This window comes from Astatotilapia calliptera, chromosome 12 (assembly GCF_900246225.1).
Source record: "Astatotilapia calliptera chromosome 12, fAstCal1.2, whole genome shotgun sequence".
NCBI classification, from domain to species: domain Eukaryota; kingdom Metazoa; phylum Chordata; class Actinopteri; order Cichliformes; family Cichlidae; genus Astatotilapia; species Astatotilapia calliptera.
In genome coordinates this window covers 18,476,445-18,503,368 of record NC_039313.1, presented here as the reverse complement: position 1 = coordinate 18,503,368, position 26,924 = coordinate 18,476,445, and the positions used below count along the sequence as shown (strand labels likewise).

General features: G+C 40.6%; 3 protein-coding genes and 1 non-coding gene across 8 annotated transcripts in view; 3 read left to right on the top strand and 1 right to left on the bottom strand.

Moving 5' to 3' along the window:
- The window catches only part of sgsm1a (small G protein signaling modulator 1a), a 37,987-nt gene extending 20,064 nt beyond the window's left edge, over positions 1–17,923 (top strand). The window contains exons 4-26 of one of the 4 annotated variants that reach the window (XM_026186846.1): positions 942–1,104; positions 1,393–1,545; positions 1,636–1,703; positions 2,481–2,626; positions 4,310–4,447; positions 4,790–4,914; positions 5,777–5,844; positions 5,928–6,091; positions 6,485–6,620; positions 6,705–6,848; positions 7,348–7,477; positions 7,954–8,018; positions 8,581–8,726; positions 9,143–9,271; positions 9,357–9,539; positions 9,758–9,823; positions 10,048–11,109; positions 11,203–11,327; positions 13,011–13,093; positions 13,233–13,342; positions 13,453–13,549; positions 13,888–14,055; positions 16,253–17,923. In XM_026186846.1, coding sequence (XP_026042631.1) covers positions 942–1,104; positions 1,393–1,545; positions 1,636–1,703; positions 2,481–2,626; positions 4,310–4,447; positions 4,790–4,914; positions 5,777–5,844; positions 5,928–6,091; positions 6,485–6,620; positions 6,705–6,848; positions 7,348–7,477; positions 7,954–8,018; positions 8,581–8,726; positions 9,143–9,271; positions 9,357–9,539; positions 9,758–9,823; positions 10,048–11,109; positions 11,203–11,327; positions 13,011–13,093; positions 13,233–13,342; positions 13,453–13,549; positions 13,888–14,055; positions 16,253–16,341 — 3,758 coding nt within the window. In that variant the 3' untranslated portion in view covers positions 16,342–17,923. Of the gene's footprint in view, positions 1–941; positions 1,105–1,392; positions 1,546–1,635; positions 1,704–2,480; positions 2,627–4,309; positions 4,448–4,789; positions 4,915–5,776; positions 5,845–5,927; positions 6,092–6,484; positions 6,621–6,704; positions 6,849–7,347; positions 7,478–7,953; positions 8,019–8,580; positions 8,727–9,142; positions 9,272–9,356; positions 9,540–9,757; positions 9,824–9,984; positions 11,110–11,202; positions 11,328–13,010; positions 13,094–13,232; positions 13,343–13,452; positions 13,550–13,887; positions 14,056–16,252 lie in introns of all 4 variants that reach the window. The other 3 variants (XM_026186845.1, XM_026186848.1, XM_026186847.1) reach the window with 3 other exon arrangements.
- Positions 17,924–18,683: 760 nt separating this feature from the next.
- Positions 18,684–18,756, bottom strand: trnak-uuu (transfer RNA lysine (anticodon UUU)). The gene has a single exon. It is a non-coding gene; the product is annotated as a tRNA-Lys (tRNA).
- A 196-nt stretch (positions 18,757–18,952) lies between these two features.
- Positions 18,953–22,035, top strand: gatc (glutamyl-tRNA amidotransferase subunit C). Of its 2 annotated transcripts, XM_026188690.1 has the most exons (5): positions 18,956–19,329; positions 20,693–20,743; positions 21,182–21,351; positions 21,467–21,570; positions 21,734–22,028. In XM_026188690.1, exons 1-5 carry the CDS (start codon positions 19,138–19,140, stop codon positions 21,793–21,795), a joined length of 579 nt encoding a protein of 192 aa, XP_026044475.1. In that variant the 5' UTR covers positions 18,956–19,137; the 3' UTR covers positions 21,796–22,028. The 2 variants fall into 2 exon arrangements, with proteins under 2 accessions (XP_026044476.1, XP_026044475.1); XM_026188691.1 differs by lacking the exon at positions 20,693–20,743 and having other exon boundaries at positions 18,953–19,329; positions 21,734–22,035.
- Positions 22,036–23,317: 1,282 nt separating this feature from the next.
- On the top strand, positions 23,318–24,269 carry LOC113034233 (polyubiquitin-like). Its single transcript, XM_026188634.1, has 2 exons — positions 23,318–23,430; positions 23,524–24,269. Exon 2 carries the CDS (start codon positions 23,534–23,536, stop codon positions 23,996–23,998), a length of 465 nt encoding a protein of 154 aa, XP_026044419.1. The 5' UTR covers positions 23,318–23,430; positions 23,524–23,533; the 3' UTR covers positions 23,999–24,269.
- Positions 24,270–26,924: the final 2,655 nt, after the last annotated feature.

Genomic DNA, 26,924 nt, shown 5'->3' with positions numbered 1-26,924 from the left:
CAAAGTGTGCCCATCATTTAATGGCTGCTCCCAGCAAGAAGACAAAGCTCGAATCACCTGAAAATGGTTGCTTAAATAAGACAATGAGTTGGACTCAAATGGCCTCCACAGTCCCCACATCTCAGTAGCATAGTGCACATTTGAGATGTGGCGAATCGGGAGATTCACATCATAAATGTCCAATCAACTAGCCAGGTATAAAAATAAATGGCCAGTGACGATATTTCAGCTAACACAAACTTAATTAACAAGGGGGATCCTCAGATGCCTGCTAATTGTTTGCCAAGTAACATGCAAAAGAACAATTTCACACCAAATTTGGATCCCAAATTTAAGGTGTTGAAGGTACTGTTAGTGCAATTAACTGCGCAACAAGCCACATTATTTGTCAGCTAACTGCTAGGCTGAATGAGAATGAATGATAAAAGCTACCCATAAGATAATATTTTGTGTTACCAAACACATTTCTGGGTGATGTCAAAATTGCATTAGTCATTGCCGATCAAAGTTGTGGTAATATTTAATGCAGCTGTAGGTAAAGTTACTCTTATGTGAAAGCTTTAGGTGCAGAGTATGCTGCCCATCCATCATAATCTGCCTGTGCGTCCATGTGACGTGTAAATAGCAAAGTATGTAAAACAACTTAACATGTGAGCTTTCTTTTTATATTTTTACTGTCCCGGCTGATTTAAAAATGCTAAAATAATATTTTCTGCTATTTAAAGTCAAATGAGTTTTGCTAACATAATAAAAAAAATAACATTAAACTTAAAATTTTGTGCCACAGAAGCATTTTCTGCTTTACATTTTGCCCGTCTCTCTGTGGGGTTTGATGATTTTGTTGTTATGATGGATTCACGTGTCCTGTGTTGTTATGCTTTTCTGACATACCTTATTAATCAGTGTGCCCTAATAATGGCATCGTGCTTTTGTACACACAGCTGCAGTGGAGGCGTGTGTCCTTCATGGGCTGAAGCGGCGAGCGGCAGGCTTTCTACGTAGCAACAAGATCGCGGCACTCTTCACCAAGGTGGGGAAAAGCTTTCCCCCAGCTGAGGAGCTGTGCAGGAAGGCCCAGGAGCTCGAGCAGATCATTGAGACAAAGTGCGAGACGCACACATCACAGCTCATATCACACATCACAGCAGACTTCAAAGCTTGCACCAAAGCCTGTTTGTTGTTCCAGCGAAAGCACTGAAAACAAATGACTGTCTCTCTGAAGGGCTGGGGTTTATTTTTATGATGAAAAGCTTCTAAATAATTCATGTTTATAGGCATTTTTATTCATGAGTTACTTATGCCACTGTATTTGTTTTATGCAGATGGGGTTTTGCTTCAGGAGTTTTAAAAACACGTCTACTTCCTAAAATTATAACTCTTTCCCTTCTGCAGACGAAGTCAAAGCTTGCAAAGTCAAGACAGCATTCGCAAGATGCCCCGACTGCCCAGCCTCAGCCCGCCTGTAGTCAAGAACCTGTGGATACGGACGGCTCTTTTTGAGAAGGTGCTAGACAAGATTGTCCTCTACCTGGTGGAGAACAGCAGGTAATTTGAGATGGGAAACAGCATCTTGTCCAAATGAGTTACAAGATTTCTGTCTTCCCGCATAATTCCCCTTTCATATTTGTCTTTCAGTAAATACTACGAAAAAGAGGCTGTTCTCATGGACCCTGTAGATGGACCCATCCTCGCATCTCTGTTGGGTAATTATACCAACAGTGGTGGTTTAACATCATTTACATGAAGATTTAAAATTATGACCTAGGGAAAAGTAGGCAGAACAAGGATGTTATGTTATCCTGCCCTTTTTTACAAGACCATTTCTTATATTTACTCATTGTCCAAGCAAGGAAACTGTTCTTTGCTCTTTATATTCTGTCAACTTGTCCTCGTGACCAAATGCTAAACTGCTGAGACGTTAACCTGTTGACATCTGCTGTGCAGCAACACAGGCATAGTCCCGCAGTTGTTTCCCACCAGTGAACAGTGAAAATTGTTTTCACTGGAGGCAGACGTGCTCCCTGTCTCTATCAATATGCTTGCATGCTTGTCCCCTTATCCCCAACCAAGAGAGTCCAAGTATCAATCCAAGGGGCCTTGAACTGAATAACAAGACAGGACAGCAGCAAAAAAAAAAATGTTTCTGCCATTTTATTTTTGTTTTATTACTTTTTTTCAGTTGATTTTTGCTTGACAGGTCCGAGACAATATACACACTCTAGACAAGAAGGCTTGTATTGAGGGATTGCAAGGACCTTCATACTTTCCAGTGATAGATTAATAAATAGATTAATAAATTCAGTTCAGTCTTTCCCAGCAACTTGAGTCTGTTAATCGTATCAACAGGATCAGCTTTCTGGGATTTCCTTACCTGGATGATTGGACATGCATGAAGTCACTCTTCTGTCTTTTATTTATTACACAATGTGTTTAATGATTGATTTTCATAGAGATTGTTGCTTAACAAAACTGTTCAACAGTTGGACCTTGTGCATTGGAATACACAAAGATGAAGACAGCTGACCACTTCTGGACAGACCCGTCTGCTGACGAGTTAGTACAACGACATCGTATCCACGGTGGCCTCTGCAGGCAGGATTCTCCTACTAAGAGGCCCGCGCTGTGTGTAAGTGTTATTTGTTGTTTGTCATTTGTTGAGTCTCTGTGGACTATGATGTTTACAGATGACATTGTGATCCATGGTGAGAGTAGGGTTCAGGTGGAAGAGAGCTTGGAAAGGTGGAGGTATGCTCTGGAGAGAAGAACAATGAATGTCAGTAGAGGCGTGTGTAAGTGAGACAGTGAAGGTGGATGAGTTTAAATATCCAGGGACAACCATCCAAAGCAACTGACAATGGACCAGACAGGTGAAGAAGACAGTGGACAGAGGTGGAGTGGATGGAGACGAGTATCAGGAGTGATTTGTGACAAAAGTATGGTTTTCAGACGATAGCACTGACAAAGTCAGGGGGCTGAGCTGTAGGTGGTAGAGCTGAAGATGTTGAGATCCATCCTGGTCATGAGAACATCAGAGGGGTGAGCAGATTGAGCAGCTTAAAGACAAAGTTGAGAGCAAGGCTGAGATGGTGTTTACATGTGCAGAGGAGGAATGGTGGACAAACAGAAGTTGAATATCAAGCTTCCAGGCAGGAGGAAAACAGAAGATTTATGGATGGAGTGAAGGAGGACATATAGAGGGATCATCTGACAGAGGAGGATGTTAGGGATAGGGGGAGATGGAGGCAGGTGAGCTGCTGTGGTGCCCCCTAAAGAAACCAGACAAAATATTGTCAGGGAGTTAGGCTGTTTATTGCGATGACTCAGATCAGTGAAATTCATAAATTTATTTGATTTTGGGAATAGTGGGTTTAAATGATCTCTATAATCAGTATTATGGATTATCTGTATGGCCTTTTTTTTGCAGTATTGATAAGTATAGCTCCAGACCTCTGCACAGTAATTCAAACATGCTAAAACCAGTGGAGAGTAGAGAACATGGAGTGGTTTGTGGTCCAGTTCACTCAGTACTGAAATGCTTCTTGAGCCTTTGTTATGTATATGTCATGTATGAGATTTCCAGGTGTTTTTATCCTCTATTGTCAATCCAAGGAACGTATTTTCATGAACTCTTTCCATTTCCACTCCATCTATAAGCGTCTGCACTTGTGTATTTCTTTTACAGCTCCCAAAGAACATAAATGTAAATTTTACTTAGATTTCATGATCATTTGTTCCTGTCAAACTACATTTTCTGCTGCAAATTTCTAAAGTAAACATATCCAAAACAATAAAAGCTGTATTTTTCAGCAGATGTGAAAGCAGAGTTAGTTTCAGGCTTCTTTTGTTTTTTCTCTGCACATGTATAGTGTCCATTTATGCTGAGATATGAGCTGATATTAGCTTCGGCAGACTATCAGTTCCGTCCCCTTCTGAGATGCTGTTTATCTGTCTGGAGGCCTCGCTAAGATTGCTGCAATGAGTGGAGCTCAGTGTGTCCCAGGAGAAAGAACAGAGTGTATTGCAGACAATCACATTTATTTAGTTGCCAAGTTAAGAGCGAACCAGGTCAACTTGGCCTGTCCTATGTGCTCCAAGCAAAATCAGACTGGTTTTTGACATCGGGAACGACTGAAACTGCATTGGTGCACATGAATGAATAAATGTAAGTCATGAGTTTTTGATCTGATTTTATATATTTTGTGTGTGTGTGTGTGTGTGTGTGTGTGTGTGTGTGTGTGTGTGTGTGTGTGTGTGTGTGTGTGTGTGTGTGTGTGTGTGTGTGTGTGTGTGTGTGTGTGTGTGTGTCTAGATCCAGAAGCGGCACTCCAGCAGCAGCATGGATGAGCGCCCCTCCCCCTCACCATCAGCTCGTGAATATGTGGAGTCGCTGCATCAGAACAACAGGGCGACACTACTGTTTGGCAAGAACAACGTGCTCGTACAACCGGTAACCGTCTCTGTTCACTTCAGCATTTATATAGCTGTGAGATGAAGTCTTTAAAACCTGACGTATATCCTGTTACATTGACGTCCTGGATAAAAGCTGCTCTACATATTATGTTGTCATCAAAGCGCTCTAGCAGATTTTTTTCTCACATCACTGTGATATAATGTGAATGCACACATCTTCCCTTCCTTCTTTTTTTTTGTCTTTTTCACACAAAACTAATAAATGCTTTGCTTTTATGTGTTATCAGGGTAAACTGTGGATAAAATTTGCATTATTTATTACATTTATTTATTATTACCTACAAACATAACCTCAGTTGAATCCCTGTGGCTCTTTCAGAGGGACGATATGGAGGCTATTCCAGGTTACCTGTCTCTGCACCAGACTGCTGAACTCATGACACTAAAGTGGACGCCCAATCAGCTCATGAACGGCTCTGTGGGAGACTTGGAGTATGAACGCAGGTGCAAATTTACCTATCTGTAAAAATCATTATGTAAAATGTTGGAAATACTTTTTATAATACCAACTTCTATAGTAACACATGCTTTAATATGTCATTATAATTATTTTAACTATAGTAACTATTATAAAAAAGCAATAATTTTGTATAGGTGTAGTTAAATAATTATAGATCTGTTTATAAAAACATATATATTAAAATAACATGAATCTGTGTATTAGACATGCATATTTATTTATAGCATATATCTGTATTAGATTGTGAACAGATATATAAGATGAGCTGGGTAGGAATTAATACTCCTTTTCAAACAGGAAATGTTCAACATTTGGTTTGGTTTCTTTTCTCGTGTGAAGAGGATAACTTTCAATGACTTCATGTTTATTTGTTCTTCATGTGTATTAAAACTTGTTACTTATATATTTAAAAAAAAGATTTGATTGATTGATCTTAGCATGTAAATTGCCTCCACACAGACGTGTAAGCAGCACATTATTTCTTCTCCGCTGCGTTGTTTGTCTAACACTTGGCTGTTACTGAATAATGCAGTGTGTTTGTGCGCTGCTCAAGGGCTCACTGAATAAATGGTGCTGATCTGATGAGGCTGATATTCACACACCGGCATCCAGCAGATGGTTTATTGACTGAGACACTGTAAAAGACACCTGTCGAACTCGTAAATCATGTCATACCTGTGAGGTGTTTTCTCTCTCCAAATGAATTGATTGTTCCAACTACTTTTTTCTGGCAGCTGTAAAATAATGGATTTACATAAATATTTACAATGGGTTTGTGTGTCGCTGTTATCTAGTATTGTGGTTAGACTAGTCTGGGTCACAGCATTTTGTCTCCATATTTTTCAGCGTTTACTGGGACTATGCCATGACAATCCCTCTAGAGGAGATAGTTTATTTGCATTGTCATCAGCAAGGTGGGTGAAATTGTATCACTACTGTAACTCTGGGTTTGCAGGTTATTACTGTTGATCTGTTACATCTGCTGTTTACCTTGTAGTGGACAGTGGGGGGACGGCAGTGCTGGTCAGTCAAGACGGGATCCAAAGACCTCCACTTCGCTTCCCTAAAGGAGGTCATTTGCTCCAGTTCCTCTCCTGCCTTGAGAATGGCCTCCTTCCCCACGGCCAGCTTGATCCTCCACTCTGGTTGCAGAGGGGAAAGGTCAGCACGGAGGGCTCTCCCACAGCACGCATCATTTATTCTAGTGTTCTTCCACACAAAAGAGCTAGGGTGTGCTTCAGTCTCCTCTGATCAATAAATCAATAAAGAAAAGACATCTGGATGTGAAAGAAATGGATGCACAGCCTCTTTAAAGCATTGTGTGGAGAGATACTGGTGAAGGAGTGTGGATTAGTGTCTGCTTAGACCTTGAATGGCTTTGTTAATGTTTCTTTAACTGAACTGAAGAAAGAGAACCACCCACGCATGTTCAGCCACTATTAATAGGCTTAATCATACAGACACTAAACAGGTTCATCTTCACAGGGGTGGCTTTTCTGGGCTTTAGCGGTTCAGCATATTTGTCATTGCCATTAGTTATTTTTCTTGTTGCAGGGAAAGGTGTTTCCTAAGCTACGAAAGAGGGTTCCTCAGGGATCTGGATCCTCAGACTCGGTCTCCGATAAGGAGGAGGACGAGGCCACGGACTATGTCTTCCGAATCCTCTTTCCAAACAGTCAGTCAGAGTTTGGTGAGTCATCAGACATAAGCAGGGCCCAGGGGCTTCTCCCTGCCTTTGCATTTTGATAAAAATGTTGCCGATTGTTTGTTACAGTGACTGTAACTCATCCTCCCCGTCTGACTTCATCCCTGTCCTTCCAACCGATTGGAAAGTGCCCTACCAAAGCAGGGCCCCTGGTCGTACCCAGGCAGTCCTGCAGCTGTCCTGAAGAATCCCCCTCACTCACAGGAAGCAGCTGTAACACTGTCACACTTTGGCTCGTCTGTCCATCTGTCAGCTTTGCCTTGCTTTAATTCCTTGCGTCTAATATCCTCCTGCCCTGTCCTGTGCCTCAGGAAATGTTTATTGGTGTGCCGTGTCAATAAAGCCACAATGCTTCACACCTCTTTTACTGCACCACGACACAATAGCCTTTAATCAGGCGAACAGTGGACAACTAATCAAACATGGCAACCGAATTGAGAAAGGCGCTTGCTTAATTGAACTTCCTCCCTATATTAATGTAATCAAACACGATGGCTTCATTCCTCACGATTATCATAGTATCGTAAATGCTTCTGTTTGTGCGCCTTTTCTTTGCTCTTACAGGAATCGAGCATAAGCAGGTCACTAGTGATCAGCATAATTGTGTTTCAGCAAAAATATTGCAAAGTGCAAATATAACTGTTCTCGAAAGCCTCAGCAGTATGCTGCTCTAAAGGGATTATGATGGCACGTGTTTGTGTGCATGCTGCAGTGACTCCTCCAGATCTGATGGATCCGGGAGCTAAGATGTGGCATCCCACTCTCAGGAAGTCCTCGTGTTCCTCCTGCTCTCAGGGGAGCTTCTCTGAAGCGGCGACACCCAAGGGGTGCAACCATGAGAGGTGAGAGATAAAACACGCCCCAAGATAGACAGAGCTGTGTTACGACCGGGGAACTGTGAAGCTCCTGAAGGCTGCTGCGATTCACCTGACGCACCTGACAACCTCTGCAATACAGAGGAAACTGGGGATGGAAGCAAGATACAAGAACCCAGCAATTACCCAGAAGACAATTGTGTGACATTTACCTCAGTGAAATGAGAACGTGTTGGGAGAATTGGTGATAAGCTGTGCAGATAAAATGGTAGAGAGCTGTGGAAAGAAGACAGGCTGCTGGCTAATTTGTTCTATATGGCAGCATAACAGTTTATCATTTTATAAAAGGTCAGCCCCGACACAGTAATGAACTCTACATTAGATAGAGGATTATCATATATTCGAGAGAATATGAATTACCTGCACTTAATAATTGGTCTAATGATAGTGTATAGCTGTCTGTGTTTTCTCTGCATACTAATGTGGGTTGTGTCTTTCTGCAGGACTCCTCTGAAGCTGCTATGTGACAACATGAAGTATCAGATCATCTCCAGGGCATTTTATGGCTGTATGTAAATGCTTAATGCTGCAGTCACACTAGGGAAAAAGATGGTTGCATGACGATGTTGACTTCAATTTTTTCACATCTTTTGTGGGCGAATTTTGTGTTCGGTATGTCTATACATTACACAACAGGTTTGGATCTTACAATTCTGAATTTCATGTCGCTTTTTTGCATCGCACTCGGTGCGTAATGACCTTCACTCATAAATCAGCAGAAATCACAAATTCATATGAGAAAACTACTCACTGAATCAGTCTACGATTGTTAGGACACAGCTTGCCTCCTACGCGGTGACCTGTGCAATCACTTTGCAATTAAAAGCTGCAAGCTCAACCTCTGGGCATCGCCGCAAGTCTTTGCAGCCGGTCACTAACAGCAAAGAAACGAAATGCGTTCACCGGTCAACCACTGATTGTTCCTCATCACAGCGAGGTTGCCGTCCTATTTTTACTCTACTGTGACTGAGCCGTAGTGTATACCCTGAAAAATCCCTTCACATTCAATTTGAAAACATATTTTATGGCCTGCTTTAGCTTCTTCAATAACAAACTGCATTGTCAACCAGGGCTGGCATACTGCCGTCACCTTTCTACAGTGCGTACGCACCTCTCAGCTCTCGTAAATCACACCATTGTGGCGCCCGACGTGCCCTGTGCCGCCTCCGGAGGCCTCACCGCAGACGTGTGGCAGACTTTCCTCAAAGACTGCACAGTAAGCACCTCTGACATCCCCTTACTGCAACACAAACTTAATATTACCTTTTTTCTGTTCACACACACAAGCAGCATCCCCCATCACTCAGTCAGTCTTCATATTAATATCAATCCTCTCCTAAAAAGTGGTTCACACTATTAGTCTCTCGACAGTGTGCATGACAGGCGACTAATGGCTCTATAAATCTCAAACTTATTTTTAACATTGTTATATTTGCTGGAGTCAAAGAGAGTCTGAATTAAAAATAAAAGAATAGTTTATTAGCCAAGCACTGCAAACTGGATTGTTCTTAATAAACCAGTTGACACTGAAGTAACTATTTCAGCACCAGCAGCCTGTGACCTGTGTGGTTTTGAAGCAGTGATGAACTATTTACATATGCAGTTAATCAACTGCCTGTCTTGTTTCTTTAGGCCTACAAGGAGCAGGAGCTGCTGCGCCTGGTGTACTTTGGTGGTGTGGAGCCATCACTGAGGAAAGAGGTGTGGCCTTTCCTGCTGGGTCATTACCAGTTTGGTATGTCAGAGGCTGAGAGAAAGGAGGTTTGTAGTTTCTATGCTTATGGTTTTGAACCAGAAGCCTTTTCCACCTAAACACTGATCCTTCATCCTTTACTTTTTCATGCAGGTGGATGATCAGGTCAGAGTGTGCTACCAGCAGACCATGGGGGAGTGGCTCAGCTGTGAGGAGATTGTCCGCCAGCGAGAGAAGGAGCAGCACGCTGCGGCTTTGGCGAAGTGCTCCTCAGGTGCAAGCATGGACAGTTACAGTCAGAAGATTAAGCATCACGATTCAACTGTGAGCAATGAGGTAAAACAGCAACGCGTACACATGCAGACTCAAAGGAAAAACACAGTAACCTTCGGTGTAGACCAGTGTATGTTGTGACCAAAACTAGTAATTCATCCAGGTACAATGACAGAGAAGATGGAGAATTAAACATTAATGCCAATTTTACACTTTGGAGCTTGAATTGTGCTTTTTTTATACTCTTTTTCCCACACATGCCTTTTATTCTCCGATCACAGTCCTCCCAGAGCTCAGACAGGCAGAGTTTGGCTCGCCTGCAGAGTGATTCCAGCAGCAGCACACAGGTATCACAAACTCAGCAATATTTGGATGTCAAATTAGTCTTTTGGTCTTTTAAAGATGGTGAAGATAATGTTGCATTTCTATCATCCATTTCTGTCGCTCTGTCCGTTTGATCTCAGCATTTTGAACCAAAACTCCTCACTGCTACCTTCTCTCCTGCTAGTTCTTTACATCCTCCCAACCCTTCCCCTGGAGTAGCCTGCTTCCCTTTGGCTTGTTCTTTCAGGTGTTTGAGTCTGTAGAGGAGGTGGACCAGATTGAGATGGAGCCCAAGAATGGAGAAACCAAACAGGTGCCTAAGCTGCCCAACGGAGCTCTGCAGAACGGGACGAGCTCTCCTGACTCTGGACATCCTTCCTCTCGCAACTTCTCCATCACCTCTGGCCTGTCGGACGGCTCCTTCAGCACAGAGGACAGCGCTGCACAAGATACAACCCCGAGACCTGCAGCTGTCCCTCAGGCATCACAGAGCTCTGTCAAGCCTGCAGGAGGAGAGAGCGAAGGTCAGTCATTGGAAAAGGACGGCCAGGTGCAAGGTGAAGTGAAGGACAAAAGGGTGGAGAAAGAGAAAGCCTCCGATGTGACCAAAACTTCAAAACATGCTGCAGAAACAGGTGATAAAATAGACACGAAAAAGACGAGTTTAAAGCCTGAAATGAAAGATAATATCGAGGAGTCACAAGCTGTTAAAGCAGCGGGGACAAAGCTTGAAGATAAAAGCCTCGATAGGAACATTAAAGGTAACCAATCTTTAGAGACACTAGAAGCGGCAAAAGCATTGAAACCCGAAGAAGCGAATGTGGAAAAGATGGAGGAAGTGGACGAATCAAAGACGAGTAAAGAGGTTTTAGTGACAGGAGGGAAAGAGAAAATATTCAAAGGTCCCGGGGCTCCTGAAGTGGAAAATCTCACTCTCTCAGCAGACACCAGAGTGGTGAAAGCAAGAGAAGCCTACAGTGCCACTCAGAAAGATGAGCCTCACATCATGACTGAGTCAGATGAGTCTCCCTCAGCCATAGAAATGGAGGAGATCCCCAAAGCCAAAGTTTCCATGGTGCCTTGGAGCAGGAAAGGACATTGTGAAACCTCGTCTTCCTCTGAGAACTCGCCCCCTCACGTAGAGCTCAGGCAGAAGGAGGAACAAAGAAAGCTCAGTCCAGAGGGCACAGAGTCCAACCTGTCGGAGCCGGAGATGGAGAGCCTTTACCCTCCCTTTGACTCTCTGGCTGCATCTGAAAACACAAAGAACCAAGTGACCTCTCAAGTGTCAACTGGGAGTCCTTTCTCTGTATGACAATATGATATGAAATTAATTTACATTAAATAAACTCAAATGACCGTAACTATGTTTTAAACATAAGTATCATTTCATCTATTTCAGCAAGAACTTTTGGACCTGTATACACTGAATCTGCACCGCATTGAAAAGGACGTCCAGCGCTGTGATAGAAACTACTGGTACTTTACTCCTGCCAACCTGGAGAAACTACGCAACATCATGTGCAGGTAAAACACCGAGAGCAACACTCAAGGGTAATAAAAGGAAAATGGAAAGGAAACGTGAGTTTCTCGTCATTATTGGCTGTTAAGATTTGACAAAATCTTGAAAAAAGTGATGTCATTCGTTAAGCATTTTACTCCTGAAGAGAGCTCTTGCGGTGAAAAAGATATAGAAGAAGAATGGAGGATTTGTCTCTGTTTAGGCTTAAATAAACTACATAAATGCTCTATAAACGTCATATATATAACTGTGATCATATTTAAACACCGTGAAAAGATGAACACCAATAAGACAAAGCAGTGGGCAGTTCTTTTTTTCAAGAGCTGAATGACTCACTCAGATTCAATTGAGAGCTTCCTTTGTCAATTTTCCGACACAATAACGCTACGAAGCCAGGAATACAAGTGATCACAACACTAAGATGTAACCCAAGGAAAGAAAATCCAACAGTGCAGCAGAAATGACTTTGATCTGAAATGTTTTTATAGCCAGTTGAGCTAACAGGCTACACATTCTTTCTCTCTCCAGTTGCATTTTCTAGTTTTTATGTCTGCTTCTATTGTACATGCCTAACTTTTTTTTTCTTTCTTGTAACTAGTTGAAAATAAGAAAACACACAAAAAAGACGTTTTCTTAAACAGCAGATTACGTCTTTATTTTCTTTATGCCTTCACTCACGATGAGCCACTCATCTACACCTTTCTAAGCCCTTCTTATACAAAATATATATATATATATATATATATATATATATATATATATATATATATATATATATATATATATATATATATACAGTTTTAGCAGCCCTAATTACAAAGAATAACACGTTTTGGAGAAAGAACATACAGTACTGTGCGGAAGTCTTGAGTCACACATCATTTCTTTATATTTTGCTCCAAAGAAGCCAGAACTTTTTTTTGAGCAACAGTTAAATATTTTTGTGTTTTGGGGGGTTTTTTCTATGTTTTTTTTTTATTTTTTCTTTACTCGTTAAGATCCTTAACACTAACCTAATATCAATCAATACATGCAGAGGAGGTCAGGAGAGAGGTAGAACAATGAGTGTCTACAGCCTTCTGTAAAACAAGGTAGAAGGGCTTTTTATAGTTGGGCCAGTGGTGCTGGAATTATGAAATTATGAAAAACTGATGGAATCATGAACACAGAAAAGTACCATCAGTTTGTAATTCACCAAAAAAATACCAACTGGAAAGTATTTGATTTGCAGTGGCTTCATTTTTCATCATGACAGTGATCCGAAGCATACTGAATATGAGCATACTGAAAACAGAATAAAAGGCAGCAAACATCCAAAGAAAAGCTTGAATGTCTTCTAAGAAGCCTGGAGAACTATTCCTGAAAACTACTTTAAAAATTACAACACAGGTTGCCTAAGAGAGTTCAGGCTATGCTGAAGAATAATGCTGTCCAGCGAGCTTGTAAGAACTGTGCAAACCCTGTTTTTATTCCATATGCTGTATTTCCACATTTCAATAAATCTCCGCCTTTTCCCCAATTTCCGAGAAAAATATATGATCAAGTCTTTTGCAGAGTAGTTGTCCTAAAAACGGTGATTATTATATGTTACAACTTGAGTGTGGAAACAGCTGTTGACATTAGTGCAGCTCAGAGAGAAAAGCAGCCAAGTGGAGTCAAGTTCACTTCTCTTGGTTGTATATTCACAGCTATATCTGGAGGCACCTTGACATCGGTTACGTGCAGGGAATGTGCGACCTGCTGGCTCCACTTCTAGTCATTCTGGATGATGGTGAGTCAACACACTGAGTCATTATTTATTTTCCCTCCTCTTTGACACTTGGTGTATTTTTACAGTATTTGATGTAACAGCAGAGAAGAGTTTGCCCACTCGATTTTTTCACTCCCGCTTCCTCTCTCTGTCCTGTCAGAGGCCATGGCTTTCAGCTGTTTCACTGAACTCATGAAGAGAATGAATCAAAACTTTCCACACGGAGGAGCTATGGACACTCACTTTGCAAACATGCGCTCACTAATCCAGGTCACACAGCATCTACAAACCCCCATTTCTTCTTCACGTTTTTCTCACACAATTGCTGTCTTAATTTTATTTATAATTATTTAATTTACTTTGACCGTCTCTCGGTATAGATCCTGGATTGTGAGCTGTTTGAGCTAATGCACCAGAATGGAGACTACACCCACTTCTATTTCTGCTACCGCTGGTTTCTCCTAGACTTCAAGCGAGGTAAAGTGACAGCATAGCCTGACACAGTTTGCACCAATTAGAGAAGATTCCTTTCTTTAAGCCTTGCTTGTGGATAAAATACCAAACAATCTGCCAGCTTGTTAGCAGCAGATTCAGCTGGAGGAGATTTTGCTTGAATGATCGTTAAATGTTCTGGATTTACGATTCACAGTACTTTAGAATGAGGGTTTGCCCTAGTTTAGCCGTACTTTCTATTATCGTATTTGCTGTATCTGTATCGTCTCCTCTATCCACTGAAAGCTCCACGAACTCACCTCCCACCCAAACCTCCGAACGCCGCTGCAGTTCAGCTTTTGTTTGGGCGCTTTGTCTTGCAGAGCTGGTCTATGATGACGTGTTTGCAGTCTGGGAAACCATCTGGGCAGCAAAGCATGTCTCTTCCAGTCACTTTGTCCTCTTCATTGCACTGGCGCTGGTGGAGGTGTACAGGGACATCATCCTGGAGAATAACATGGACTTCACTGACATCATTAAGTTCTTCAACGGTAAAGCCTTGAAGCTGAAGTTCACATATACATTACTGTGCAAGACTATTTGGCACAATAAAACAAGAACAAGTTTCAAAACCAACATTAATCTAGTAACTATCTGGTTTAATGAGGTTTTATATTAACATTATGCTACTCTGATTACATTACTCTGTTTTGCCTTGTTCTAATACTGCAGATAGATTTTTTTTTTTTTATCCTCCAGAGAGTGAAACTTCCATTTCTGTCAGTGTAAAGACATTAAATTAAACATTTAATCCCTGAGATGTCTTAATATATGAAAAAGAACTCCAATTTCAACATTTAGTGTTTCTACATGATAAATGTGTAAAATTACAGAAAAGCCTCCAGTAGCTTATTTCCCAGCCTGTCCTATAATTATGAAATATAAAGTTTTTATTGTCATCAGCCCGTCGGGCACGCAGTCATTGCAGTCTGGACATCCAACTCTCTGAACTCAATAACTCGAAGCATCGTAGGATTTTCAAATTGGTACCATAGCCATACCTTGCATTTCATGAAAATCAAGGAGTAGAAAATTTATGCCTTCCTTCACATTTTCCAGAACCGTCCAGTCGACCAAATTTAAGTCTTTGCTGGGCCAATTCTGGCCCTCTAGCCTTAAAAGTGTGCGTGTTAGTCCCCATAGGGAAATAGTTCCTCTGCATTTAACCCATTCACCCAGTGAAGCAGTGGGCAGCTGCCAGTGCAGCGCCCGGGGAGCAGTGTGTAGGGATGGTACCTTGCTCAGGGGTACCTCAGGGTAGCCGTTCAGTGGAGTTGAACCCCCGACCTTCCGATCATGGGGCTACCACTCTACCTACTGAGCTATCCCTGCCCCTTATGTTTGATATTTTACTTATTAAAGTTAATCTATTTGTTATTGTATTACTATTCAGCCTGTATACTACAGCAGATTAATTTTAGCTCTGTATCTTAAAGACACTGAAGAAGCAGCTACAATATAGAGATCACCATTTTAACAGTCTGACTCATACAATAGATTAGATGTTGTAATATTGCAGCCTCTCCCATCCAGTTTTCAAAAACCTGTTTGTCTCATGCTCATGTTTTAACAGGAGAGTTTCTTGTGAGACTCAACCTTTTCACCCCTCCAGGTCCCTGTATCAGGACCAGGCAGTATTTGAAACCACGCATCATTTTTCGAGGGTTGCCAAGCGTGATATTCAGTGAATGAGCCTCAGATTGCTGCTTTGACTAAAATAGCTGTAGCATGTTTTTGCTCCATTTCTGTGGAGCAGGACATTCAGGCAGGCGATGAACTTACACTCAGCCCAAAATCCCAGTGACAGCAGCTGATTCCAGTGCCAGCACACATCAACTGATGCCACAGCTGATATCTCCTTTTACACATTCAAATGGCAAATCAAATATATGCACTGTTATTGCGATTGTTGCACACTGCCTACAGTTACTGTTGCAGCCCTCCTCTACCTGAGATTGTCTTTTACATATTATGTTTGACTTAATCAGTGCTTTGTCCTTGATGCCTGCTCTGTTCTGTGCCTGCTGGGCTTTCACTGCCCTCAGACTGTCCATGTACATTCATGCAAGGGCAGTAAGTCCCACAACAGAGCAACACTGCTCAATATAAACTTCTGCAGCTAAAACAGTGAATCTTGAGACTGGATTGCTCCCTCTTGAGGTTTAAAACATTATTTACTGACAGTAAATAATTTACAACTCCTACTCTGGCTCACTAAAGATTCATATTGTATTTCAAAACGCTCCCACAGATTTGTCTTATCCACAGAGAGCAAGGCTGGCATCGTGCCCTCGTAGTTTTGTAGGTGTTGCTGACATATTTTCAGGTGAAAATTTAATTTAAAAAATATATATATATAGCCAGGGTTAAGGAGGAGTGAGGCTCATTTTCAGGTACAAATAGCTTTAGACTGAATTATGAGCAGCTGAATACAATTATGTAAATGAGTCAGAGATATTATTTGCTTGCCAGCATGAACTTACAATGTCATGTCCACAAAAACTTTTAATTAGAGCATGAAATGCAGAGTGTGTTATGGATGACTGCGAGTGTAAAGTCTGTGTAAACAGTTTTCTGAGCATGTTTTCAAAAAGTTACAATATCACGGATACGGACAGTTACAGAGACGATCTGTGCAATCTTGCACGGGTAAAAATGTTCAAGCTGTTGTTTGTTTGTGCCTTTCAGAAATGGCGGAGCGTCACAACATCAAGCAGATTTTGACCCTGGCCAGAGATCTTGTGTGCAAGGTGCAGATGCTGATAGAGAACAAGTGATTGTGCTGTTTGTCTTCTTTTCCTTCCGAGCAAAGTGTGACCGGCTGTAGCAGCACAAGAGAAGAACGCACGCTCTCACACATACATGAAGCCTTTACAATCATTTTGCTGCTATGAGCCTTACTGACTATATCCTTATATGTTATTCGATGTTGTTTGTGTTGTCAGCAGGTGTGTGAGAATATTACGCTTAACATTTGTCAGTACGTTGAAGTGAAAACAAATGTAAAGCTGTTTAATTTCCAAATATTTCTTTTTTTTTCTCAGAAATCCCTCAAGTGTCAACTTTAGTCCGAGTGCACTTAATATTTTCAGATAAAGATGGTTTTAGCTGCACACTTCAAACCAAAAAGCAGAACTGAATTCAACCAGAGACTATATTTATGGGAAAAATACATTGTGATAATAGTTTATATTGATTATTTTTCGTCTACAAGATAGAGCTATTAAAGAGATACAGTTATCCTCTTATTCTAACGAAGGAAAGAATGTCTGCAGACTTTTAATATGCTTTACACCCTAAAGCAAAAGTAATTTTTACAGACTGATTCAGGACACTGGCTTGGAGCCCAAAATGTAACCCAGTCCAGTTACGTTTCACACACAGTGTTCAGGATAATTCAGCTTTTAACACCACGTTATTGGTTTAGCCAACGGTGTTTCCAGTGTTCTTGAACTGCCTCGTCTGCCAAATAGTATGTCTTTATTTGTTATGTGTGTTAACTGTGGTGTACCGGGAGAAGAAAACGTGTTTGAATTATTGGAAATAAATTATCTCGTAAAATCATAATCTGACATTTATGTTACCAATTGATGTCTTAGCGGAGATTCGTGTAAAGAAACAAGCTTGGATTGATTAACTTCTTTTTTTTTTTCATTATCCAGTGAACCAAGTGTGAACTTTTAAATTGTGATTACTCATCTTGATTTTTTTTTCCTTGTGTTGTCCTGTATTGTCCGGTGCCTGTTTTAAATGTTAATTTTAGCTGAAAAGCGGAGATCATATGATTATTCAGTGTGAGGATGGTTTAAGCAGAGAGCTGAGAATGAAAGTTACCGTATGGCAGATTTTTAAAAGTGCATTTTTTTGTTTTTTGGCAGATTCGACAGACGTATACTCATCATTTAAAGCCTAAAACTTTCAAGTGTTGTTTCAAGGGTGTGGTGGGATGAGCTGCATTTAATCTTGGTGTTTCTTTGTGAATGCTAAATGCTGTCAGAAAGCCTGTTTTAATTTATTGTAACATTTATGCCAAAGTATTTATTTATTTATTCATCCATTTCTTTCTTTCAGATGCTGCTTTGTTTGTAAATCGGATATTTTTATTTTGTGGCCAGTTCTAAATGTGTATTGTAAAACAATCAAATTCTATACTTAGGTCATATATACAATATATTAAATGGTATATGTTCTAATAATAAAAAATAAAATGGAATCATTATTTTTCCATAATTGTAATGTGCATTTTACTAAATATAATCAAAGTGAAGGGGGCTGATTAGGCAGAAATACCAACAGGGCTCTGTTCATTAGTAAGAAAACAAAAATCAAGATTCAGGAAGTCATGTGAAAAAGAAATTACCCCTTAAATTGTTTTATGTATCAGGACTTAATAAAATAAAAACTAAATGCACCCAGAAGACTTCTGGAGGTTTCTTCAACTCCTCCAAACAAGTGATAGATGTTCAGTCCTTTTGTTACATTGCACAGTTGCATTGAATTTGCTGGGACGATGACTCTTGGTGAAGACAACAACTTTCTCACTATAGAATGACTGACTTCAAACTGCTTTATAACCCTTCCCAGACTGATTTAACTGATTTCCCAGATCAACATTTGCTGCTTGGTATTATGTTAACACACTTAAATGCTCCAAACTGCCAAAGCTTCTTCTTTTACAGAGGTGCTCACACTTTCCGATTTGCATTTGATTGGCTAATAATGAATCAGTGTGTAATATGTCATCTTGTGACTTAGATAACTTTAGAACTTATTAAGGATTCAATTAAGTTTTCATTACTCCCTGATACTAAAACCCTTAAAAATGAAAGAAAGTGTACTTTCACGTCACATGAAAGTTTTTACAAATGAAAGAGCTCTTTTTTTTCCTGAGGGTGTGACATTTGTGGTGGTGACTAAATTGTGACTTATTTTGTCAAGAGACTCTATACAGATTTTAAAGTCAAGAATTACACCTTAGTGGAAATCAGCTTCATTGCATTCATTTTTTAAAGCGAGCTTCTCAGCGCGTTTGCCCCCTTACAGGATAAAGAACGCCGCTATTATGCCAGCAGGGTCGTTATGTATTTTGAGTACTTTGAAAACTGGAAACAAAAACTGACGCCCGAACAGGGACTTGAACCCTGGACCCTCAGATTAAAAGTCTGATGCTCTACCGACTGAGCTATCCGGGCGCTCGATGCGAAGATACACGGCTGTCGCAAGCTAACTCAAAATTATACTGAGGTCTAATACGTTTTCGTATTTTAAAATTGTTATAATTTAAGCCTTGCATCTATTAAGCTGTGTTATACGTGTAACAGGCTTAAAACCCTCATTCCTTATAAACTAAAGAAAATAAGTGTGGCGGTGCCAACAAGGAAGTACGTTCAGATTTCAAACTCTCGCTTCCTCTCGTTTTTCCTGCTAGCTACAGCAGGTCCTTGGCTAGCTATAGCATGTGAAGCTAGGTTATCCTGGAGCTTACCTTCCTAGTGAAAGTAGACTAGAAGTGAAATGCTTAATTTTTCTACTACATCTTAGACATAGCTGACTGGCAGCTAGCTGTGTTGAAAATGTCCGTGTTTAGCCTCGCTGCTTCGCGTACATTCCGTGGCGTGTCGGTAAAAATCCCTCGGATGTTATTTAGCCTGCTACCCAATGATGGATACTCAATAACAATCCTAAACAGCAAGAGAATCAGCTGGCCGCAGAGCCACAGCGCAAATACAACGCGTCTGCTCAGCTCTGAACCACTTAACCAGAAGGTACAGTACATGTGTCACAAGTAAAAGTCCTGATTAAGTGCAACGCATTAGCATTAAAACGTGGCTGAAGTGAAGTGTTAGAGAAGGGCTCTGGGTTAGCCCCTCTAATTGAGACATGCCGATTAAAACTTAAGCGTGGTTTTTGACGATATATCTGATAATTTCAACATTTATGTGCGAAGTCTGCAGGAAAGCTACCGCTGTTTGGTGGCGCAGTCAATATGAGAGGTCAGAGGTCACAAAGTTTGAAAGTTGCACAGTATTTTAAGCTCTTTAGATCCAGAGATCTTTTCTTTGCGATGTGATTTTAATTTCTCCTAGCTATTTGGGATTAGTTGGACCTGATAACTATAAACTAAAATTCCTGTTGGACCAGAAAGTTGTTAGTTACAGTTTGTTTGTATTTTATCCCCTCACATGGGAATAATGAGCATATTTTGTAGTATAACACAATAAAGTCCACATTGCTTGACAAAGTATAAAACACCACTAATCAAAATGAACTGTCTTCTTCTTTCTGCTGCTCCCTTTAGGCAGTTCATCTCCCTCCATCTCACCTTATCCTTCGCATCCTCCTCTATCACACCAAACCTCTGTATGTTCTCTTTCGGTGTATATGTGAACCTTCTCTGTAGTCTTACCCTTTGTGTCCTGTGTCCAGTTTATCCACTATCTCTTCTCTGTACATGTCCAAACCATCTCAGAATTGCATCTCTGACTTGGTCTCCAAACTGCTCAACCTCAGCTGTTCTCATTTCTAATCCTGCCCATCCTGGTCCAAACATAATCTTAACATCATCTACTCTGCTACCTCCAGCTTGAGCTCCTGACTTTTTGTCAGTGCCAACGTCTACAAACCATACATCACAGCAGCTTCCCTTTCACTCTTGCTGCTGTCCTGTCACAAATTACCCCTGACACTCGTCTCCACCCACTTCACCCGGCCTGCACTCTCTTCTTCACCTGCCACTTGTGCACTGTCCGTTGTTTTGGTTGACCCCAGGTGTTTAAACACATCTACCTTCACTACCTCTGCTTCTTGCAGCTTCACTGGTACACCTGTCTCCCTCTCATTTACACACAGAAAATTCTAAATGTAGTGTCTTCATATGAGGAGGGTCACAGGGTCTGCCTTGCCTTTTCATACTAAAAGTAACTAATAACTAGAGATGTCAACATAAATATTAAAAATGTAACATTTACCCCTGAAAGTGGGGGTATAAAGTACAGTTATCTCAGAAACTACTTTACTACAGAATTTGAGTAAATATACTTAGTTTTTGCTACCCTCACTATATCCAATATAGCAGCATCTTCTATTGAACAGTGGCTCAATCTTGTTACCAGGTTGTCTCTTCTACAGATACCAAAGGTGGCAACATGGGAACCAGTACCAGAGGAACAGCTTCCTCCGGTAATCCCCTTAACACAGCACAGCACAGCATAGTACAGTCATGACTGAATGTCTGGAAATCCACAGTAGATGTTAGATATTTAGCTGACAGATTTCAGTCATTCATCTTTAGGCCATTACTGGCCATTGAACACCTTCCTAATGTCAGTTTAGTTGATAGTGGGCAGATCCCACAATTTTTTTTTTCAGTGAGTTATTTGTTGCCATGAGGCTTTAGGGTTTTGTATGACATCAAAACAATGTCATACAAAATTAGCTTGGATATGATAAAGCTGTGTAGCAGTGACAGACAGCTAAACTCTTCAAAGCAGGAGTGGCTGAGAATAAATGATTGAGGACTTTATTCAATGATTATGTAGAGTACTGGGTATAGTTTAGTGATGGTTGAAGTAAGCTGTCACCCATACATTTCTAAGCAATACACCATTTATCTAACAGCCTGCCCATATTCCTGCTGACCTGGTGGACAAACTGGAGCGACTGGCTTTGGTGGATTTTCGCACCAAACAGGGACTGGCCTGTTTGGAAAAAGCCATACGGTTTGCAGACCAGCTTCATGTCGTTGACACAACAGGGGTTGAACCGATGGATTCAGTTTTGGAGGACAGGTATGGCTGGGGTTGATGTCAGGTATGCACCTGTCAATAAATTAATGGCTGTGTTCACTTGCACGTATTAGCTTCAATGCTGATTAAAGATTGGGTTTTATCCCTGCACAATCAGGGTTTTGTACCTGAGGGAGGATGCTGTGATGGAGGGTGACTGTGCTGAAAAACTGCTTCAGCTCTCAAAAACCACAGTTGAAGAATATTTTGTGGCACCACCAGGTAATAAAAACCCAAGTTTCTTGTGGTTCTGTCAATTAGTGTTGATTTAAAAATGGTATGACTGGATTAATGAGTAGAGAAATTAATAAAATTACCCAATATGTTATGTTATTCATTGTGTACCTGCAGGGGTCTTTAACTATTGCTTGTTTTCTTACCACAGGAAATATTCCTCTACCTAAGGGGGAGGAGAGGACTGCCATGCTGAAAAACTCAGAGTTTTGATGTGTATGAAGTTGAGGCCAGCTTGCCTTCATAGCTACAGTCATAAACACGGTGTGATGTGTGTGTTTTCACATTTTTTCTGCAACAGGAAAATAAAAAAACTTGTACAAGTTGTGTTTCTCACTTTCATTTGCCGCCCATGTTTTGTTTAGTTTCAGTATCGTTTTATGGAAATAGTGAGTGGACGGTTTATTTACAGCCTCTATGAGGACACTGAGGTCAAAGGTAGTACATTATTTTGATCTGCAGTGAATAAAATGAACTGTGCTTAAGTACAGTTTGAGATTCTTGTAGTTGAATATTTTTGTTTTGTGTGTAATTAATTCTTAATTCCAGTACATTTACTGGGAAGTTCTAAATACTTTACATATTAAGATTTGCATGTATTCAAACTTTTTTGTAACTGTTTAGAAACTGTTGTGTGTTTCTTCTCCCTGTGATTAAAGCTGTCATGATTTTTATTCTAGGTCATTAGTGTTAAATATAATTTGGCTCATGGGCCACATAAAGCCCAGTTTCCTCTCATCTGGGCCACACCAGTGAACCTAATGTATAATAACCTGTATGCAAAGCCATTCAGTGGACCAAACTGAACCACCTGCTGGGTGGTCCTGACCCTTTGGCCACATGTTTGATACCCCTGCTTTTGAAAGAGCAATATACAAACCCTCACTGGCCATTTAATTAGGTATGCCTTTTCAACTACTCATTGAGGCAATCATCCAGCAAAACTGCATTAACTATAAATTTCTGCGGCGTGTTTCCAAAACCTTGAGTCTGTGCTACAAAGAACTACAAAGGCAGCTCTGAAGCCAAAAGGGGTACAACCAGGAACTAACAAGGGGTACCCAATAAATCGGAGAGTGAGTGTATATAACAGTCACATGAGACATTTTAATGCGTCAAGTACTTTGATTCTCATCTAGAACAGGAGTTTGCCTCCAGGTGTTTTACTTTATTTAAAGTATTTCTTCTATCACACCTGATTTATGATTTACACGATGATCTCTATCTATTGTATCAGAATCAGAATACTTTATTGATCCCTGGGGGAAATTATTTTTTGTTACAGGGATCAATAAAGTATTCTGATTCTGATTCTGATACAATAGATAGAGATCATCGTGTAAATCATAAATCAGGTGTGATTGTAACAATATTATTGTAACAATATTAATCAGTGCATAATGGCTTATTTTCCTTTCTGTTTTGATTCCATACAATCCACACTCCCAAAAAAGTACAGGTAGCTAAAAAGAGAGCAGCTTTTCCCTGTGATTTGTATCAGTGGATGTTTTCCAGCGGTGTTTCCCCTACCTGGCTGATAAACCTGTTAGGTTATATGTTCATAAACGCGTCACGGGGTGTGTTGATCAATACACCTGTAATGCTGTAAGCCATTAGTCAGCACTGGAGAATAGAAACCGAAACTTATAGCAGTTTATAAAGCCTGTTAGATGGAAAACGAATCTTAAGTGAGTGGGCGGACGCTGATCAGCTGAGCGGGAGAGTATATAAAGAGCTGAGCTGAAACTTTCCGCTCAGCTGTTGTGTGAGCATCATTGTTTACCTGAGCACGACTGAAGACTTCAAGTTTCCGGAGAAGTTTGTTTTGCCTCAATAAGCCATCGCAAGGTAGGAAACTGAGCAAGCCTGTGAGAAATAACTGAAAAGTCTTTTATTTCCTGAGCGTTTGTATTATAAGGAACTATTTTTGTATTCTTTCAGACTAGCCAACATGGATATAACTATCACTATGGTGGGTGGGTCCCACACCGTGAGGGTGAACCCACAGGACACGGTTGGCTCTCTGAAAATAAAAATCCAGAGCATGCTGGGAGTCGACCCCCAGAGGCAGAGGCTGGTTTTCATAAACGGCCAGAAGACCACTCTCAACGACGACTCCAAACCCATCAGCTACTACGGCTTACAGCACGGCTCCCAGGTGTCCCTGCTGGTCACCGAGCCTCCTCCGACCCAGGTGTTCCTCAGAAATGAAAAGGGACAAACGAGCACCTACGACATCAGGCTCGACGAGACTGTGAGCAACTTCAAGAACAGAGTCGAGAAAAGAGAGGGGGTGCCAGCGAGCCAGCAGAGGCTCATTCACCAAGGCCGGGAGATGCAGGGTGGCAAACTGGAGGACTACAACGTCAGAAACCACAGCACCATCGAGTTGACTTTACGTCTGAGAGGAGGCTGAGGACAATTTAACATGATTCATACACCAGGAAGCCCATGCATGTTATTTAATTTTAATGATATCGACCAATCTTGTATATATTTTTTTTAATTTATTAGTGCTTTTATTTTGAAGAAAAAAAAAACATTCCTCCAGATTGCACCGTCTGTGTTCATTAACCATTCTGTGTTAAAGTTTGTGTTTAAGTCACACAAACCACTGTGTTATGGATTCTGTCATGACAAATTCATGTTAACTGCACTAAATACAAACAATAAAGTTTCTAACGGAAGTTTGTGTCTTAACATTTCCTGTGTCTGTGTCAGCTGGGGAAGGGGGGGGGGGGGGCTGTATGTCGTATAGATCACAAGACAAACGGGTCCCATTAAAAGTAGTTCTAAAATCACAGTTTCAGTGTTTATAAGAGACTCTCAGTCATATAAATTTCCAAGTCGAGTATTCCAAGTGTTACAACAGCAGGATGTAATGGTTCCAGTCCACTGTTTAAGTGTTAATCACAATAGTTTCTGTATGTGAAAATCATTGATCAGATTAAGCAGATTTACAATAAACATAACAGTCTCTTGTATTATCTCAGTTATCTGGCTTTTATTACAGTTAGATACATTGATATACGAGATGTTTCCTGAAGATTTACCTTCATATTTAATTTTACAAACTTGGAGGATTTCAAAAAATGTGAGCAAAACTATTCTCTTCTTACTTTCTGAAAAATCACCATAAACTGAATATGTTAGAGTATTTGGTGTTTAATCACTGGTAGGCTACAGAGTGTGAAAAAGAGAAATATATTCAGTAGCCACATTATTAGGTACACAGCTCAACGGTGTATTATTGCTAGTAACTAATGAACCAAACACACGGCAGCAATTAGATTGAATTAAACTGCATATCTACATTTAAAACTTGTAGATCTGGTCAAAGCGACCTGCTGAAGTTCAAAGTGAGCATCAGAATGTGGAAGAAAAGTGATTTTAAACATGGTATGTTTGTTGGTGCCATATAGGCTTTTCTGAATCAGAATCAGAAAGGGTTTTATTGCCAAATGTTGAGCAGGTTTACAACATTAGGAAATTGCTGCGGTACTTAGTGCAAACATACTGTCATATAACGCTTAAATAGACATAAAAATAAGAATTAAAAGTGCTAAGTAGATAGATATATACATGAGTGCAGGTGGTGATCAGTGCCAAACATGGAATGATGCAGTGAACACAGTGTAGGGTCATGTGTTAGTGCTGGGAACAGTCATATGGTTATTGTTCATGAGTCCAACAGCAGAGGGGAAGAAACTGTTCTTATGGCGAGAGGTTCTGGTGCGAATGGACCAGAGCCTCCTGCCTGAGGGGAGCAGGTCAAACAGACTGTGTCCAGGGTGAGAAGGGTCAGCTGTGATCCGACCTGCACGCCCCAGTGTCCTGGAGGTGTACAGGTCCTGCAGAGATGGGAGTCTGCAGCCAATCACCTTCTCAGCAGAGCGCACAACACGCTGCAGTCTCTGTAGTCTCTGGCTATGCAAGTTTATTGGACATTAAACTAGTGTTCATCCTGTTAAATACAAAATATTATAATAACAATACTAATTTCACAAACTTAGAGCTTAGATTTTGGAAGACTAAGTCAGGGTCTAATGCAGGGGTGTCAAACTCAAATACACAGTGGGCCAAAATTCAAAACTGAAAAAAAGTCGTGGGCTAACGTTAATATTTACTGAAATATATTTATTCCTCCAGATATAAGAATGAATCTTTTCTTATGGACTCAAACACACTTTGCTGAAAAACGGAATATGGAACAAGCAAAGCTTAATACCAAACAATATATATATATTAGCTGTATAATACCAGTAGGCCAGCTCTAATAGTAATTTGGTATGGCTTCGTGGGCCAAATGTAATTAGGCTGCGGGCTAAATTTGGCCCACGGGCCAGAGTTTGACACCTATGGTCTAATGGAAGAGAGTCAGCAAACAGAACTTAAACCATTTAAGGAAAAACACGGAAAAATATTCTCTGATATAAACATTTAAAATTGACACATTTCCTTGCTGTCCTTTCTGAAAAATCATTTAGTCAGTGATAGACTACACATTGAAAGATCAAGAGAGATACAAACACTCAATGGGCTCCTATTCAGCTGTTCATTAACTCAAATATCTAAACAGCCAGTCACATAGCAGCAGGTCACTACATTTAAACATGATCAACATGCTTTGAGCTGATAAGAAGGAAACAGTGACTCAAACAACCCATCTTTATAACCAAGGTATGCAGAAGAACTATGAACACACAGCTCATCGAACCAGAAGGACTACAGCAGCAGAAGACCACACCGGGTCCAAGCCTGTCAGTAAAAAACAGGACACTGAGGCTATAGTTCACACGTTCACTAAAATTAGACAATATAAGACTGAGTCGCTATTTCTGCTGCAAAATTCAATACACTATAGGAATTTTACACATTTTAGTCCCTCATAGACTCTACTATATCATATATGTGATCTGACGTGTGTTCCTGCATTTATCACTGAAAGCAAAAATTTTTGAAACAATAAATTAATAACTCAAAATTAAATATTGTGGCTGATGCCCGTCTCCTTAATTCAAAGGATATATTTACTAATATCCAAGGCTCTTTATATTACACTGCTGCAGAAGTGTGGTTTAACACTGGAGTATTGTTAGCAGTATTAACATTTGCATTTATAAAAGAATTTAATACATTAAATTGGCAAGACTATCCAAATCCTGAGTAGGAAGACTTCAGCATGTTCAGAATGCAGCAGCCAGTCCTTACATACACATTACCCAGTACTGACATCACTATAACTTCCATTTCAGCACAGAATGACTGGAAGTGAATTCACCATGAAGAGTGCTGAGGGTGCTGACATTACTGTCGTCATTGGAACAAGCTTCCCGCTGACC

Excerpts from the sequence above, each read along its gene's own strand:
- gatc (XM_026188690.1), top strand. The coding sequence starts at position 19,138 with ATGTCCGTGTTTAGCCTCGCTGCTTCGCGTACATTCCGTGGCGTGTCG. Across the intron at positions 21,352-21,466 it reads GATTCAGTTTTGGAGGACAG|GGTTTTGTACCTGAGGGAGG; the intron begins GTATGGCTGGGG and ends CTGCACAATCAG. Across the intron at positions 21,571-21,733 it reads ATATTTTGTGGCACCACCAG|GAAATATTCCTCTACCTAAG; the intron begins GTAATAAAAACC and ends TTCTTACCACAG.
- LOC113034233 (XM_026188634.1), top strand. The coding sequence starts at position 23,534 with ATGGATATAACTATCACTATGGTGGGTGGGTCCCACACCGTGAGGGTG.